Source organism: Fukomys damarensis, unplaced genomic scaffold (assembly GCF_012274545.1).
Source record: "Fukomys damarensis isolate Sample0158 unplaced genomic scaffold, DMR_v1.0_HiC HiC_scaffold_8, whole genome shotgun sequence".
Classification (NCBI taxonomy): domain Eukaryota; kingdom Metazoa; phylum Chordata; class Mammalia; order Rodentia; family Bathyergidae; genus Fukomys; species Fukomys damarensis.
This window is the reverse complement of record NW_022900920.1, coordinates 23,057,907-23,073,545: the sequence shown is the minus strand read 5'-3', so window position 1 is coordinate 23,073,545 and position 15,639 is coordinate 23,057,907. Positions and strand designations below refer to the sequence as shown.

Here is a 15,639-nt window from a genome sequence, read left to right as displayed (position 1 = left end):
AATTTTTTTTTTTTTTTTTTTTTTTTTTTTGCCTTGACTATCTTAATAGCTTCCTAATTTATTTTTCTGATTCTGACCATTTCTGCAAATTTGCCTTATTATACCATCTTATTATACCATCTCTAATTAGCATACTTCCATGGCTCCTCACAGTTCTTAGGATAAGGATAAAACTCCTAATTAAATGGCCAAAAGGAAAGGCCCTGGGATATGAGTCCCTACTCTGTTCCTTTAAACATAAAGTCTTCAAATGTTTACTCAATGTTGTTAATCAGGAAGTGCTAGTTACATTAGTAGAAATGGAATTGGGCATATGTATGAACTATAACAACACAGCATATATACGTGTGTGTGTACATGCTTCATATATGTGTAGAAATTAAATCTTGCTCTACATAACATTATATAAATTCCTCTTTGTGTTGTGGCTATCTTTCCATAGTATTTATTTAGGCTTTTTGAGACAGGGTCTCACTATGTAGTTCAGGTTGGCCTTGCCCTCATGGTAATCCTCCTGCCTCAGCCTCCCAAGTGCTGGGATTACAGGTGTGCACCACAATTCCTGGTGCATATCATCATTCTTCTACCATATCATTAAACATTCTTCTACTATATCATTTTAGTCATTGCACAGTATTTAATTTTTTAAATTCATACTTTCCAAAGTTATATATGTATAAGTTAAAAACAATTGCATCAAAGGGTGTATAAAAGCATTCTGTAGTGCCTGTTCCACCTCAGATATGGTCCCTTAGAATAGCCATTTAAGAATGTCTTAGTTATTATTTCTTCTAATTTATCTCTGTATTTCCAAACAATGTATGTGTGCTGCTTATAAAAACTGGCTTATCTGTTTTGTCTATTGACTTGCCTGTCTTAAGTAGTCAATCATTCAACAAATATCTACCACTCACCTCTTATATGCCAGGTATTGTTCTAGGCATTAGGGATCCCGCAAAAAGTAAGGCAGCTCCATTCATGAAACTTGAATTCTAGGAGAAAGACAAAAAGCAAGTCACTAAGGGCCAGGGATTTAGCTCAGTGGTTCAGCCTGCCTTGCGAGCCCAGGCTTCTGAGTTCAATCCCTGGTACCAAAAAAACAAAAACAAAAGCAAGGCACTAAGTAAAACAATTTAATATGCTGCTTTGTGCAGTCCAGAAATTAAGGCGGTGGTAGAAAACTGACCGATAGACTGGTCAAGACAGGTTTTTTGAAGGCAGCATCGCAGTTGAGCCCTGAATGATGAGAAATGCCTGCAAAATGAATATGGGTGGAAGAGCTATTTTTAATTACCGTATGGTTTGGACACAGATAATAGAGATATTGTAACAATAGCTTAAGCAAATGAAGTTTATTTTTGCGTCTTACAGAAAGTAGTCTGAAAGCAGGACCCAGACTCCTTTTATCTTCCTGCTGCTCCAGGCGCTCATCTGAATGGACCCAGAGGGCCCCAACCACATCTGTGTTCCAGAGAGCAAAGCAGGGGAAGAAGGAACATGCTCAGCAATTTCCCATCTCTTTGCTCACATCTTTTGGGCCAAACCTTAGTTACATAGTCCCTCTAAGCTTCAAGAGAAACTTGAAATTTAGTTTCCATTGTAGGCAGCCTGTAACAGTTAGGGTTCACTATTGGAAGAACTCATTCATTGTGAAGGAGAGATATATAGATATAATGCTATAACATACAAAGGATTTACTAAGTAGGCGAGTAGACTTACAATGGCTGCCTATGGAATCAGAAGTATGAGCAAACAAAATGCTGTTCTGCTCACTGGAAAGTCAGGGGGATCCAGTCAAAGGATGAAGGCCTGGAGCTCCCCGGAAAGTCTGATTTGAGTCTATGTCAGATAGCCAAAAGGTCTGAGTTGGAAGGCTGGAGTCTGCACTGGAAGCCTGAAGGAACTGGAGACAAATGTTCAAAGGCAGGGCCAAATACCAAAGCTCCTCCAAAGAAGCAAAAGAGAATACTTTCTTCTTGTTTCCCTTTTATTCCATCTAGGCTGCAGGGCTACTGGTTGGTACCATCCACATCCAGGGTGGGTCTACCCTCTGCAGTTTGTGACCTACCTGCCAGCCATCCAGAGACACACCTACAACTGTGCTCTTCTAATCCGCTAGATGTTTCTTAATCCACTTGTTTAAATCACAATTAACTATCACAATCCACCCCTTGTCAACTTGACAATCAGACACATTTCCTTAATCCATACTTGGTTCAATAGCATGTTCATAATTATATGAACATGATACCAATATTCTGCATAAAATCCAAAATGCCTTAATTCCCAGAATAGAAAGCAGTTTTTCTTTGGGTAATGCTTTCTTCTAATATCATAACTTAAACATTATAATGCAGATCTAACCATACTTAGGAGCCAATATTGTTTATCAACATTATGTTACAAAGAAAGAAAGTAGCCAGATGTGGTAGCATGTGCCTGTAATCCCAGCACTCAGGAGGCTGAGGCAGGGGGATCACTATAAATTTGAGAACAGCATGAATTACCTAGTGAGACCCTGTTTCAAAAAAGAAAAAGAAAAAACACAAAGATACATGTATGTGTGTGTGTATAAACACACATACATATGCATGAACTGATGTTCATATGCACAAGTGTATTAACAATATAGGAGAGAAAAATGACAGCTCTTGTTTCTATAGAGGGTCATGCAATTGTAGCTGGTATTTATAACAACCTTCTTCTGTTACCTATTCTGTGTTCCCCTGACCAGTAGCAAGTACTTCAGCTGGTCTTAAATCTTTACCTAGTGGGATGCCCCATTCCTTTATTCCTTTATTACTGGGACATTTGGCATCCTGCCTGGATTGGGCATAATGAGGAACATGGTAAAACCAGTGAATTTTATGAGCATGAGTTTCCTGTCTCACTTCTTTGGCCATGAAATGTTCTTTGGTCAAAGCAATGGTGTGTGGAATGCTAATGATGGTGTAGAAGGCATTCTGTAAGTCCACAGATGCTAATTTTGGCAGTAGTATTACATGCAGGAAAGGCAAATCCATATCCAGAATGCCAGTAAGGACAAAGTGCTACCCTTTCCATGGTGGAAGCATTCCAGTGTAATCAACCTGCTACCAGGTCTCAGGCTGATCACCGTAGAGAAAGGTGCCATGCTGGGGACTCCATGTTGGTCTCTCCTGCTGGCATACTGGGCATTCAGCAGTGGCTGTAGCCAGCTCAGCCTTGGCGAGTAGAAGTTTATGTTGCTGAGCCCAAGCATAACCTCCATCCCTGCCATCATGGCCACTTAGGCTACACAGAAATATAGGCACTGATAAAAATGTGAAAGACTGACTTTTAGTAGAGTGGTCAAGACATGCTTTTCTGAGGCAGCATCTGAGCTGAGTGCTGAGCCCTGAATGATAACAAAGGCCTGGATATGGACATCTTGGGGAAGAGCTAAAGGGCATGGTTTGGACACAGGTAACAGAGACACTGTAACAATACCTTAAGCAAATGAAGATGATTATGATTATGATTATGATTGCCTTTTATAGTACCCTGCGTGCAGGCCCCACAAGGTCCAGGCTCCTTCTCTTTTCTTGCCGCTCCAGCCCCTCATGTGAACAGGCCCAGATGGCGCAATCACATCTATGTTCCAAACAGCAGGGTGGAAGAGGAGCAGGGCACACACTTTCTCTAGAGTGTGACTCAGCAATTTCCCACCTCTTTTGCTCACATCCTTTGGACCAGACCTTAGCCACAGAGACAAACAGAGATCCGAGAGAGACTTGAAATGTAGTTTCTATTGTTGGCAGCCATATGGTGAGCTAAAATTCTCTTCCCGTGAAAGAAAAGGAGAATGGGTATTGGAGACTGATTTGTTTTCCACCTAAAAAACATTTAACGTAAAAGAAATTTCAACAAGAAAGGCCTTGAGGAGGTAAAGAACTTGACTTGTTTACAGAAGAGAAAGAAAGTCAGTGGCACCGAAGGGAGGTTAAAGAAGGGAAGGATGGGAGATCAGGGAGACAGATAAGGAGTCCATGAGGTAGGAAATTTAAAACCAAAGTGAGGCATTTCACTTTTATTCTAATTGTAATTGGAGAATTTTTAACAAGGAACTGAGTTAAACATTCTCTGTTATATTGATCTTTTTCCCTATTCCTTAATAGCATTCGAACATTACCTCAGATTCATTATTACTATTTGCATGATCATGAATATGTAAATATTCTTCACTGCAAAACCAAGATATGTGTTATGGTTATATATACTTTTTTTTTGTATAGCTTTTAGTGTGCCTCACATTAATAATATTCTCTTTTTCACATATATAATTATACATGCAAATACACTTTAATTCATTCCAGATTCTCCATCATGTTATCCACCAAATCATCTATTCAGACCTGTTTCCTTTTTTCTGTCTCCTAAACTTTAGTTAAATCATCAAAGCATTAATGTTACCCTTTTTATTGTCTGACCCTTGCAAACCTATTTTTTTTAACATCTTTACTACCATGATAGTGAATCTTGAGAGGAGAAAAATTAGCATGATTTTCCACCAGTTTAATTAAAACTGTTAACATCTTTTGCTAAAGCATTTTCTCCTTTTACAGTGATTTTTAACCTTGTAATATACACTGAAAATGAGACAACTTCCCTTTTGACATTTTTGAGGCTACAGGAAAGATTAAAATGGCTCTCAATGTCTTTCTCAAATTATTGCTTTTAAAAAAAATGTGACTAGCAAGAGGACGATACGGTATCCCAGCTTTAACAGGGCAATGTTCTTCCTCATTGTTCAGCCGCTGGCTTTAATATGATCTTTGCCCAGGCCAATCTGACCCTATAATACGTTATTATTTCCTAGTCATATCTTTGTGTATTCCGTTAGTCCTTTAAAAGCAGACATCCCTATCTTTTTGGTTGTTCTTCAGTTACTCACCTTACTGCTTAAATGTTGCTAGTGAACACTGAAATATTTCTTGGATGTATGGGTGCTGTCTCCCTGCTCCCTTAATAGAAAGGTTTTATTCACAACCATTTTTGAGACTTTTTTGGATCTAACTGCCATTCTTAGTTTTAGTTCCCCTATGAACACCCTAATTAAACTCCTATTTAATTAAATTTTACCTCAAACGCTGCCTCATCTGTGTAGATTTCCCAGGAGTTCAAGCATTGTCCTCTGTCCAGCACAGTGCTGTAATATAACTAGCATTCAATAACTTTTCCCTGAATGCAATACTAAGTTACCCAATGAAGATTCCAATAAATTAATTTTTACACTCTATATTCAACTTTTCTTCAAATTTCTATCATTAAATATTGAACATCTGAGAATGCGAATACTCTTACTACTAAAAGCATTCCTAAAGCAGACGTGAAGCTAAAGCGTATTTAATATTTCTCCCAACTGTTTATATGTCACAGAAAGGATAATGCAACCAAACCCATCTGTTTCCTCTCGCCCAGGATTCCAAATGGTGACCAAAATACTGTGCTGAACTTCTAATGACTTTTGACTTATCTCAACCTGTTCTCTGTCAGAAACTTGTTAAAATTTTAATACATGTGAATAAATTATGAGGACACAACCTGGAATAAGTACACAATTCTTATATAAACACAGTCTCAACATTGTTTTTTGAAACAAAAAGATAAATTTCTTGGCTCATGACATGTGAGTAGCTGGGTTGTTTAAAATACCATGCTTTTAAAAAACCTGATCTTAAACAGTAATTATGTAATTATGGGATTTAGGGCTAAAAGGGACCCATATAAGTGATCCATTTCATTACTCGGCTTTTAGATAAGATCTTTCATAGAACGCTGTAATTTTAAAGTCTAAAACTTGAATAAATATTTACATTTTATATATTCACAATAATATTGTGGGCCATTTTTATAAATTACTTTGTTTATTCAAGGTCAGTAAATGTTATCTACCCTGATATTTAAAACCCTCTTTTCTCAAGTGTTCTATTCCACCTTAAGAAGTTTGTTTTGCTTCCCTTCTGCAATTGGACACAGTGAAGGTCTTTAGCTGCAAACAATTACTTCATGACACCTGGAATGCTGCTATGCATTTTAATTTATCCTGTATTAATTCAGATAATTCTCATTGGAACAAAACTGCAGGTCTTTCTTAAACATCATCACAAAACCTGGTCCAAATCATTAAAGTATCATTTATATGGAACTAAATTAAAACTAAAAAGTATAATACTATTTTTCTTAAGTTCAAATAAGACATTTTAGAACGTCTGCTTAACCGAGCTTCCTATATGTTCTCTTCAAAAATGGTGAAAAAGATGCTCAATTTTAATCATTAGAGAAAGACAAATTAAAAACTACAATGAGACACCACTTCACACCTACGAAAATGACTATAATGATTTTTTAAAGACAGGTCTTGGAGAGGATATAGAGAAACTGGAATGCTCATATATTGTTTGTGGGGATGAAAAATTGTGCTGTAAAATGTTTTCCAAAATGGGAAATGTTTTGGTAGCTCTTTAAAAACTAAATGCAGTTACTGTTTGACCCAGTAATTCTACTTTTATTTATATAGTCAAGAGAAATGAAAATACGTCCACATAAAAATTTATTACATAAATTTTCCTAACAGTATTATTCATAAGAGCCAAAAAGTGGAACCAACCCACTTTAAAGAGGTACTGATGTTCAATGTCCTGCAAGTGCAGGATCAGTTTTAAAAAGGAGTGGCCCTTTAATTCTAACACCCATTGGATCTGCTCTACCTCACATAAGTTCTGGCCCAGTTATGAATACTTATGAAAATATTAATTTTGTGTTCTACATGGTTTTGTACACTGGGGACACTGTAACAGATGCCTTACAAATTATGTCTGGTTTATCTGAAGCTGAATTGTGAGATCACGAAGGGGATGTTTAACTCTACATCTTCTGGGAGAATGGGGTAGGTGTGAAGGGGAAAGAAAGCAGCCAATTAAAATGACTGCCCACTGGGGATTTAGCTCAGTGGTGCCACAACCTGCCTCACAAGTGCAAGGTCCCGAATTCAACCCCCAGTGCCAAAAAAAAAAAAAAGCTTCCTAGTATTTATACCTATACTGTTCTATTTATTCATAAATATTAACATTCCTTTGCTGACTTAATTTATTGGCATCTTTCTAAGATCTATAAAAAATGAACTAAAAAGAACACCAGTTAAGCAACCAGATAACCTGTAAGTGCATATCAATTCTCTCAAATGAGATCACTTTGGAGCTTAGAACCTGAAGACGATGCTTAGTTTATCTAGTTATTGATGCTGATTCAGGACCAGATAAACTTGGGATCCACCTGATCCACAGGAATATAATTTAAGAGTTGAACACAGAATTAATTTAGAGGTCCTGAAAAAGTTTCATATTTAGGCACATTTTAAAATATATAGTAAGTGATACTTTAGATTTATTAAGGGAAAAGGGTTCATCTATTAGATCAGTGTTATAATACGTTGAAATCATTCTTTCAAGTTTCACTGCACCCGGTAATATAATGTTCAATATCAGGGAAGATTGTAAAGAAGCTTTTTGAGAAGTTTGAAGGAAAAGTAAAGTATTTCCTTTGTTGTTGGCTTGATCCTACTTCCTCTTTTTTATACTTTCTCTTATGGGCGGTGTTAAGAGCTGTCCTCCAACTATTTTGGGTTGGTGATAGATTTCTTGTTTCATTTCACTATGAAAAGGATTTTTTTTAACCCATCAAAGTGTTAAGTATTGGAACCAAGCCTTTCACACATAGCTCTCAAGAGGGCCCCCCAAAATTGGTTTTGATGGTTACTTATTATAAAACTATTTTATATGGCCCCTAAATGTTTTGCAGCAATAAGCAAACCAAATCATTCCACGCTGCCATAAATGGTGATGTTTGTGTAGAAAGATGTTTATGCATAGGGCAATAAAAAGACCACTGTTGCTCTTAAAACAATACAACTGAATTCTCAGAGTAAACCATCCAAAATCATGAAAACAATTTCACCAATTAAAAAATACAATCCCTGGAAAAATTAAATAAGTAAAAATAACCCTAAATAACTTAACCATCAAGTATCTGTAATTACAGACTATATAGCTTTTCTAATTATAACTCTTAATGACTTCAAAAAGCTTAAAACATAAAGTCAAAACAAGTTAAAATTTTAAATTTGTAATTGAAATTAACTGAGAATAGTTACATAATACCACTACACTTCTAAATTTTTCTCCAAATATGATCCCCAGAACTCTGAACCCCACAACAAAGTAAAACCAAAGCTTATAAAAATAACATTCATGAGAAATACTAGTAGTTCTTGTGCATAACATTACTGAAAATTTTCTGTGAATGTTTCTATGAAAACATTTAACAAGAAATCCCAAATTCATTTCAGTGCTAGAGTTAATGCAAAAATACATGTATAAATACATGTATACATTCAATATACTATTTTCTCATTTAGATGCCATAGAAACATGCACAATTCTCACTTTAGACCAATTATCAATTTATAGCGTTAAGGTAAATATCTTAAATTACATAATCTCTTTTTTTAAAGTTAAATCTGCAATTTAAACTTATAGTTACCTGTCTCGAGTAAATAACCATGGTTCACCAGTGAGTTCTACCATACATTTAAGAAAGAAATTGTACCAATCTCTACAATCTCTTTCAAACAACAGAAGCAGGAGGAATACTTTCTAATCATTTCAGACGAGTATAATCCGATTTCCAAACCATGCAAAGACATAAGAGAACTACATAACAATATTTCTCACAAACATAGATGCAAAAATCCTCAAGAAAATATTAGTAGACTGAATCCAACAATGTATAAAGAATTATACATTAAAACCAACTGAGATCTAACTTAAAGGTAGTTCGAAAATTAATGTAATTCATCACATTGAAGTCTGAAAAAGGATAATCATATTATCACATCAAATCAATAGACTCAGAACAAGCAAATGACAAACTCCAATAACCAAAATTCTCAGTAAACTATAAAGAGGGGAACTTCCTCAAGTGGATTAAAAAAAATCTATAAAGACCCAATTGATAGCATCATACTTACAGTGAGAGATTGGAAGACTTCCTAATAATACCTGGAATAAGGATGTCCTCTTACTGCTCCTTTTCAACACTGCAATGGAAATCCTACCTATTGTGATGAAACAAGAAAAGGAAATAAAAGGCAAACAAATTGGGAATGGAGACATAAAACTGTCTTTCTTCATAGACGACATGAACATCTGTGTAGAAAACTGAGCAATCATAGCAAAGTTGCAGGATACAAGTTAATATATAAAAGTCCATTGTTTTCCTACACAACAATGAACAAGTAGAGTCTGAAATTCAGAACAGAGCCATATTAACACCAAAAAAGAAAATATTTAGGAATAATTTTAAGAAAATATATATAACTTTTATATTAGCAAAACCATAAAACTCTGATGAACCAAATTTAAAAAAATAGAAACATGTCATATTCATAGACAGAAAGATTCAATACTATCAAGATGTCAGTTTTTCCCAACTTGATCTAAAGGTTGAAAACAATCCTAATCAAAATTTTAGCAAGTTATTTTGAGGACATATACAAACTAAAATTTATATGGATAGGCAAAAGAACATGAAAAATTAAAATAACATTGAAAGAGAAAAGTTGAATGGACACTAAAGTTATCAAGAAAATGTAGTATTGATAAAAGTATACAAATAAGCAGACAAAATGGAAAGGAGAATATTTTTAAAATAAATAATGCTGGAACAACTGAACATTCACATACAAAAAATTGGACATACTCATTACAAATATTAATTCAAAATGAATGTGGGGCTAAATGTAAAACATAAAACTATAAAATTTCTAGGGCTAGGGATTTAATTTAGCTCAGTAGCACCATGCCCACCTGGCAAGCGCAAGGTCCTGAGTTTGATCCCCAGTACCAAAAAAAAAAAAAAAAAAAAAAAACTACAAAACTTCTAGAAGATATCATAGGAGAAAATCTAAATGACCTTGGAATTAGCAATTAGTTTTTAAATACAACATCCAAACCACAATCCATGGAAGAAATCCTTAGCAAGTTAGACTTCACTAAAATTAAAAGCTTTAAAAATTTCTGCTCGGTGAAAGACACTGTTAAGAGAATGAGAGAAGCCCTGACTAGAAGAAAATATTTGCAAAAGATATAACAAAGGATATAATCCAAAATATACAATAACTTAAAATAGCTCTTAAAACTCAAAATAAGAAAATAACCTAATTTTAAAATAGGCAAAAGACCTGAACAGATAAAGATATAGGTAGCAAATAAGCACATGAAAAAATGTGCCACACTGAACATCACTAAGGAAATGTAAATTAAAATAAGAAGCCACTTTATACCTATTACAATGACCAAAATCTAGTATGACACCACCAACTGCTAATGAGGATATCGAGCAATAGGAACTTTCATTCATTGCCAGTAGAATACAAAATGGTGCAGCCACACTGGAAGACAATTTGGCAGTTTCTTATAAAATAAACATACTCTTACTATATGAGCGAACAATACTGAAAGGAGTTTAAAACTTTGTTTCACACAAAACTGCATATGGATGTTTGCCACAGCCTTATTCATAATTGTGAAAAGTTGGAGGTAAATAAGATGCCCTTTGTAGGGGAGTAGACAAACAAATTCTGGTACATCAAGACAATGGAATAGTGTTCATTACTAAAGAGGATGAGCTATCAAGCCAGCAAGAGATACAGAAGAAGAATCTAAATGTGCATTACTAAAGAAGCCAATCTACTAGCCAGGCACGGTGGCATATGCCTGTACTCTTAGTCCTCAGGAGGCAGAAGTAGGAGGATTGGGTGGTGGGGGGTACTTACTATATGATTTCTACTATCTGACACTTTGAAAAAGACAGAACTATGGAGATAGTAAAACGAGGAGTGATTGTCAAGAGTTATGAAGAAGAAAGGGATGAGTAAGTACAGCACAGAGAATTTTTAGAGTCAAAAGTTCGTATACTACAATGATTGACGTGTGTCAGGATACATTTGTCAAAGCTCACATAATGTACACCACCCACAGGGACCTATGCACTGTGGGAAGTTATGATGAGTCAATACAACTGAGTGATTAATTGTAACACACACACTGCTCTGGTGGGGAATGATGATAATGAGGGAGGGTAAAAATGTGGGGTATGGGCATAGAGGACTCTACTTTCTGCTGAGTTTTGCTATGAACCTAAAAGTGTTCTCAAAATATAAGATCCATTAAAACAAAACACATCAAGACATTATAGCAAATTTTAAAATAATTTTTATTTAAAAATAACATATATAAAAGTTTTATCTCATAATTTTAAAGATACATAATTACTTATATATAATACTTTTAATCTAGTTATCCATTGCCATGAATCCTTTTGGTCCTTGAACTTGCTTTTGTTTCCTTCCCTAAGGCTAGGTGCAGAATGTAACCATCTCCATGGAGGGAACCAAAAAAAATTAAGGATCCTAGGGAGGCCTGTCCGCATTTATCTTTGATGATGCTGAGAGGCATTCAGTGCCATGAATATGTTATTCAAACATAAATGAAAAAAACTATCTGGGCAATCTTCAAGTGGGGGTTTATATAAAGACATATTTCATTATCACTGTAGATTTAACAACTAACAAGCTACACCCAAGATACTTAATTGTGTGAGTCCTCTATGGTATCATCAATATCCAGCTTCAAATTTCCATTCTTTAAAATATTTCTCCATTGTGCTCCGAGATTTCCAGGTCCCAACATTTACAGTAGGAATGATTTTCTGAGGCTTCAGCCACTGGACAAAATGTTTCATTTCTAGGTAGCTGCTGTGTTCACTATAAGGAATTCCTGCAAAACCACAGAAAAGACATTGCCTATTTAAAAAAATCAAACCATAAAGCCGTCCAGAGTATTGTCAAAAACTTCTCTGTGCTTTGCTTCTGACAAAAAAAAAAACAACTTGGTCTTTTATGGATAATAAAGTTTAAAACCTTAAAAATGACATAAAATTTACAATATTAAAATACCTATTACTTTTCTATGTGTTTGGCTAATAATAGGCACTCCTAGACAGTCCAATTTAATTGGCATTTTCTTCTTTTTAAACAATTCTTCCCTTTAAACATTTAACTCGGCTATGGATTTCGGGAAATCTGGAAGAAATGAGTAAAATGCAAAGAATAATGAACAGGAGACTCTTAATTTCTACAGCAAACAAGCAGATTCTTGTCTCAAGATCCTAGAAATCCTTTTAGTTTCTTTAGTAAAGATCAAGCACCACAGAGAGAGGTTGGAAGAGTCTTGTTTTAAGTAAAGTAGGATCTTCAGAAGCTAATGTGAATCACTGGTTTAAAGTCACTAAGCATGTTTCTGTTAGCCACTGGGCAATGGTAACCTTGTCCAGGGCATGAACACCTCAAAGTCAAGTTTGTTCCTCTTTCTGTCACCTCATCTAATCATTCATCTTCCTGCTTGCAACCTCAGGGCATCATTTAGATTTCATTATATTTTTAAGACTTCCAGTATTAAACCCCAGTATCTTCACTTTCAAATAATTCTACAATTTCCTCTAAATAATGAGACGATCTGGGTCAGTTAATGTTTATCTCCTCCTTTATATCAGTTTGCAATGGGCTAGACAGAGGTTTAGAATTGTAGTGAGGTTTGAAATGAACTGTTAAATTCTTTAGTGCTTGCTTTTCTTGTATCTCAGTTTGTCAACACTTTTTAAAAATTATAAATTAATTATCAACATCAGAAGTGAGAAGAAAACTTAATAACTATACCATATATTGAAATATTTCCTTTGGTCTGAGGAGTAACATCTGCTATGCAAGTTAACTTATTAGAATGGGTCCATCCTGTAGGTCGAAAAGCCAAAATCTGGTCATATTTCTCTGCATACTTCCTCAAATGACTTCGTAAACTCTGTTAAATAAAAATAGCACAATGATTTAACGGTAAGGGAAACAAGTTATATGGAGTTAAATGATTAAAGAAGTTATACTGGCACAGGCACATAAAGTACTTACTTGTTAAGATCAGCATGCAAAAACCTAATGCCACATTTTTTCTTAATACTGGGGATTGAACTTGGACCCGTGAGCTTGTGAGGCAGGTGGTGAAACCACTGAGCCAAATCCCTGGCCCCCTAGTGTCACATTTTTAAAGAAAAAAAATCACCAAAAGAACCATACTTATCTAAAGTAGCTTAGATATTGTCTGAAAAAAAAAAAAGTACAATGAAGTAACTTGAAGCACAAGTAATTATGTATGAGCAATGGTTCAGATAGCTTAAAAACCCTCTCCAAATCCAAATACACAGAGACTAATATTAACAATGGTAACATCAACGCAAATACGATTCTATGCATATAAACGCACACAAATAATTTTATTAGAAGGCTATTATACTCAACAACAGACACATTTTAACAATGCATAATAGCATTCTCAGTGGTTTATTCCTTTTAGCCTTTTGACACGAACTAGATTAATTTCCAAACTCTTCATGCCACTACAATCGGAAGTACTATGCTCCTCTCATAAATTCTGAATAGAACTTCTTCATGTTAAAGTCATAATTCATGATGACATTTGATAAAACTCAGAAAGTCAATGACCGAAGTTCAGCCTTTGAAAGCTAGGAGAAATCCAATTAAAGATAAAAGTGCCATAAAGGATTTTTTAAAAACCAAAAATCTAATACTTTTGGCTTTAAGATTAAAATCCACAGTTTCAAAGGCTTAGAATGAATTAATAATAAAACTCACTTCATTGATGAAATAATCCTTTGATTTTTCTTTTGTATCAAACAATAACCTTTTATTAATTTAAAGCCAATACAAGAATATGTACCACAAAACAGTCATATTTCTAACTATTAGGCCCATCAAAAGAAAAAAAACTTGGATGCAAAAGTTTCCATTACAACACCCCTGGCTCTGTAAACTTTCAAGTCTTTGTCCTGATAAGTCTAAGCCCTAGCTACTATAATATACTATTATTATTATTATTATTATTATTATTGTTTGGTTAGTTACTATTCTTTTTCACCTTGGCCTCACTGATAGATAAAGGAAATAATTGGAGACGTGGTTTACAACAAGTATGCATGTAATATCATAAATTCAAGAGTATGACCTTTGAAATGTGCCATCAAATCTATCCATTTCTGTTTTTCTTCAAAAACATCCAGTGGGGATGGAGCTTAGTAGCAGAGCACACTGTCTAGCATGTGTGACTCCTGGGTTTCATATCCAGTAACACAAAACATAAACAACATGGGAGAACCAATTACCAAGGGGAATTAAATGACAATTATTTTTGCCTTTTATAAGTTAGAGTTACCACAAAAACATCATGTGGTATAGGCTAATTCTACAAACAAAAACTTACAAGGTTATCATATAAGCCAAACCTACAGAAAAGACTGCCAACAAACCACTAGTTGTCCATTTTCTACAATATCAGAATTACTAAAAAGGAAATTTATTATAAACAGTTTAGTCAAAACAAAATCCCTATTATATGACTGTTTCTCTCAGTTTACTAGCAACAAGTTAATGAGAAAAATGCTTTGGGCAATGTCACTAGACTTATTTTCTCCAGTATACAAATCATCATCTATAGCATTACTGTTACAAGGTTTTAAGTCAATCATGTCTAAATCAGAGGTAGCAATCAACACATACAGGACTCTGGAATGAAATATAGCACAAATGTTATTATTGATAGCATCTGAAAGGCTTTAAAGAATGCCTTGGACACTGAAAACTATATAATAAGTTTATATTTTCACAAAGTCATTACCTCTGCAACAAAACTTTTTGGCTGGTAAAAAATACTGGCTATAATTACTAACTGAAATATAGCATTAAGATAACCATCAATTTCCACTACATCTTAGTTTCTTGCTTTGTTTTGGAGACAGGGTCTCTGCTCAGGCTGCCCTCATATTTGTGATCCTGAGTGTAAGATCACAGATACATGCCAACAGGTGCACTACATCTGCATTTTGAAGATTAAATAATCTTCAAATAATGTGATCAACACTTGATCACTTTAACAGAGGAAGGAAAAGGTCTGTTGAGTATCTGCTCTAGCATTATGCCCAGAATGTCAGTGTAGCAGAAAGGGAACACAGATGTCACTTTCTAGAAGCTTACAGGCCAGTGGGCAGATGGCCCATAAGCCCTACCTTCTGGGTTTTTTTCAGTGGAAACTGTCTGCCTCCCCAGCTTTTGTTTTGTTTGGTGGTTCTGGGGGTTGAACCCAGGGCCTTATTCATTCTTTTAATTTTGAGAAAGGGTCTCAATATGTTGCCCAGGTGGGGCTTAAACTGGCAGTCTTCTTGTCTCAGCCTCGCAGAATGCTGGGATTATAGTTGTGTACCACCATTCCTGGCTCTACCTACCTTTTCTTGGCTTTAATTCTGATCATTTAGAAGCCTTACAGATGACCTTTTCACAAAGGAGTAATTTTTTAGTATAAATTCCTAGATGTAGTGAAGTACAAAATTAATATTAAAAATACAAACTTGAAACTAGATCATCCCTTTTCCAAGGACATTAGCCAAATATATATATACAAAAACTTTGGTTTGCAATGTGTTCTGCTCTTAATGCAAAGC

At 35.0% G+C, this 15,639-nt stretch overlaps 1 protein-coding gene and 1 long non-coding RNA gene across 2 annotated transcripts in view; both read right to left on the bottom strand.

Annotated features, from left to right (window-relative positions):
• Positions 1–9,148, bottom strand: part of LOC117285305 — a 13,082-nt gene extending 3,934 nt beyond the window's left edge. Inside the window, exons 1-2 of the long non-coding RNA XR_004516295.1 lie at positions 9,047–9,148; positions 915–992 (exon numbers count right to left, since the gene is read on the bottom strand). This is a non-coding gene — a long non-coding RNA (uncharacterized LOC117285305). The remainder of the gene's footprint in view (positions 1–914; positions 993–9,046) is intronic.
• A 2,198-nt stretch (positions 9,149–11,346) lies between these two features.
• Dclre1a (DNA cross-link repair 1A) overlaps positions 11,347–15,639 on the bottom strand; it is an 18,481-nt gene continuing 14,188 nt past the window's right edge. Inside the window, exons 8-9 of the mRNA XM_019209046.2 lie at positions 12,794–12,935; positions 11,347–11,855 (exon numbers count right to left, since the gene is read on the bottom strand). Coding sequence (XP_019064591.1) covers positions 11,695–11,855; positions 12,794–12,935 — 303 coding nt within the window. The 3' untranslated portion in view covers positions 11,347–11,694. The remainder of the gene's footprint in view (positions 11,856–12,793; positions 12,936–15,639) is intronic.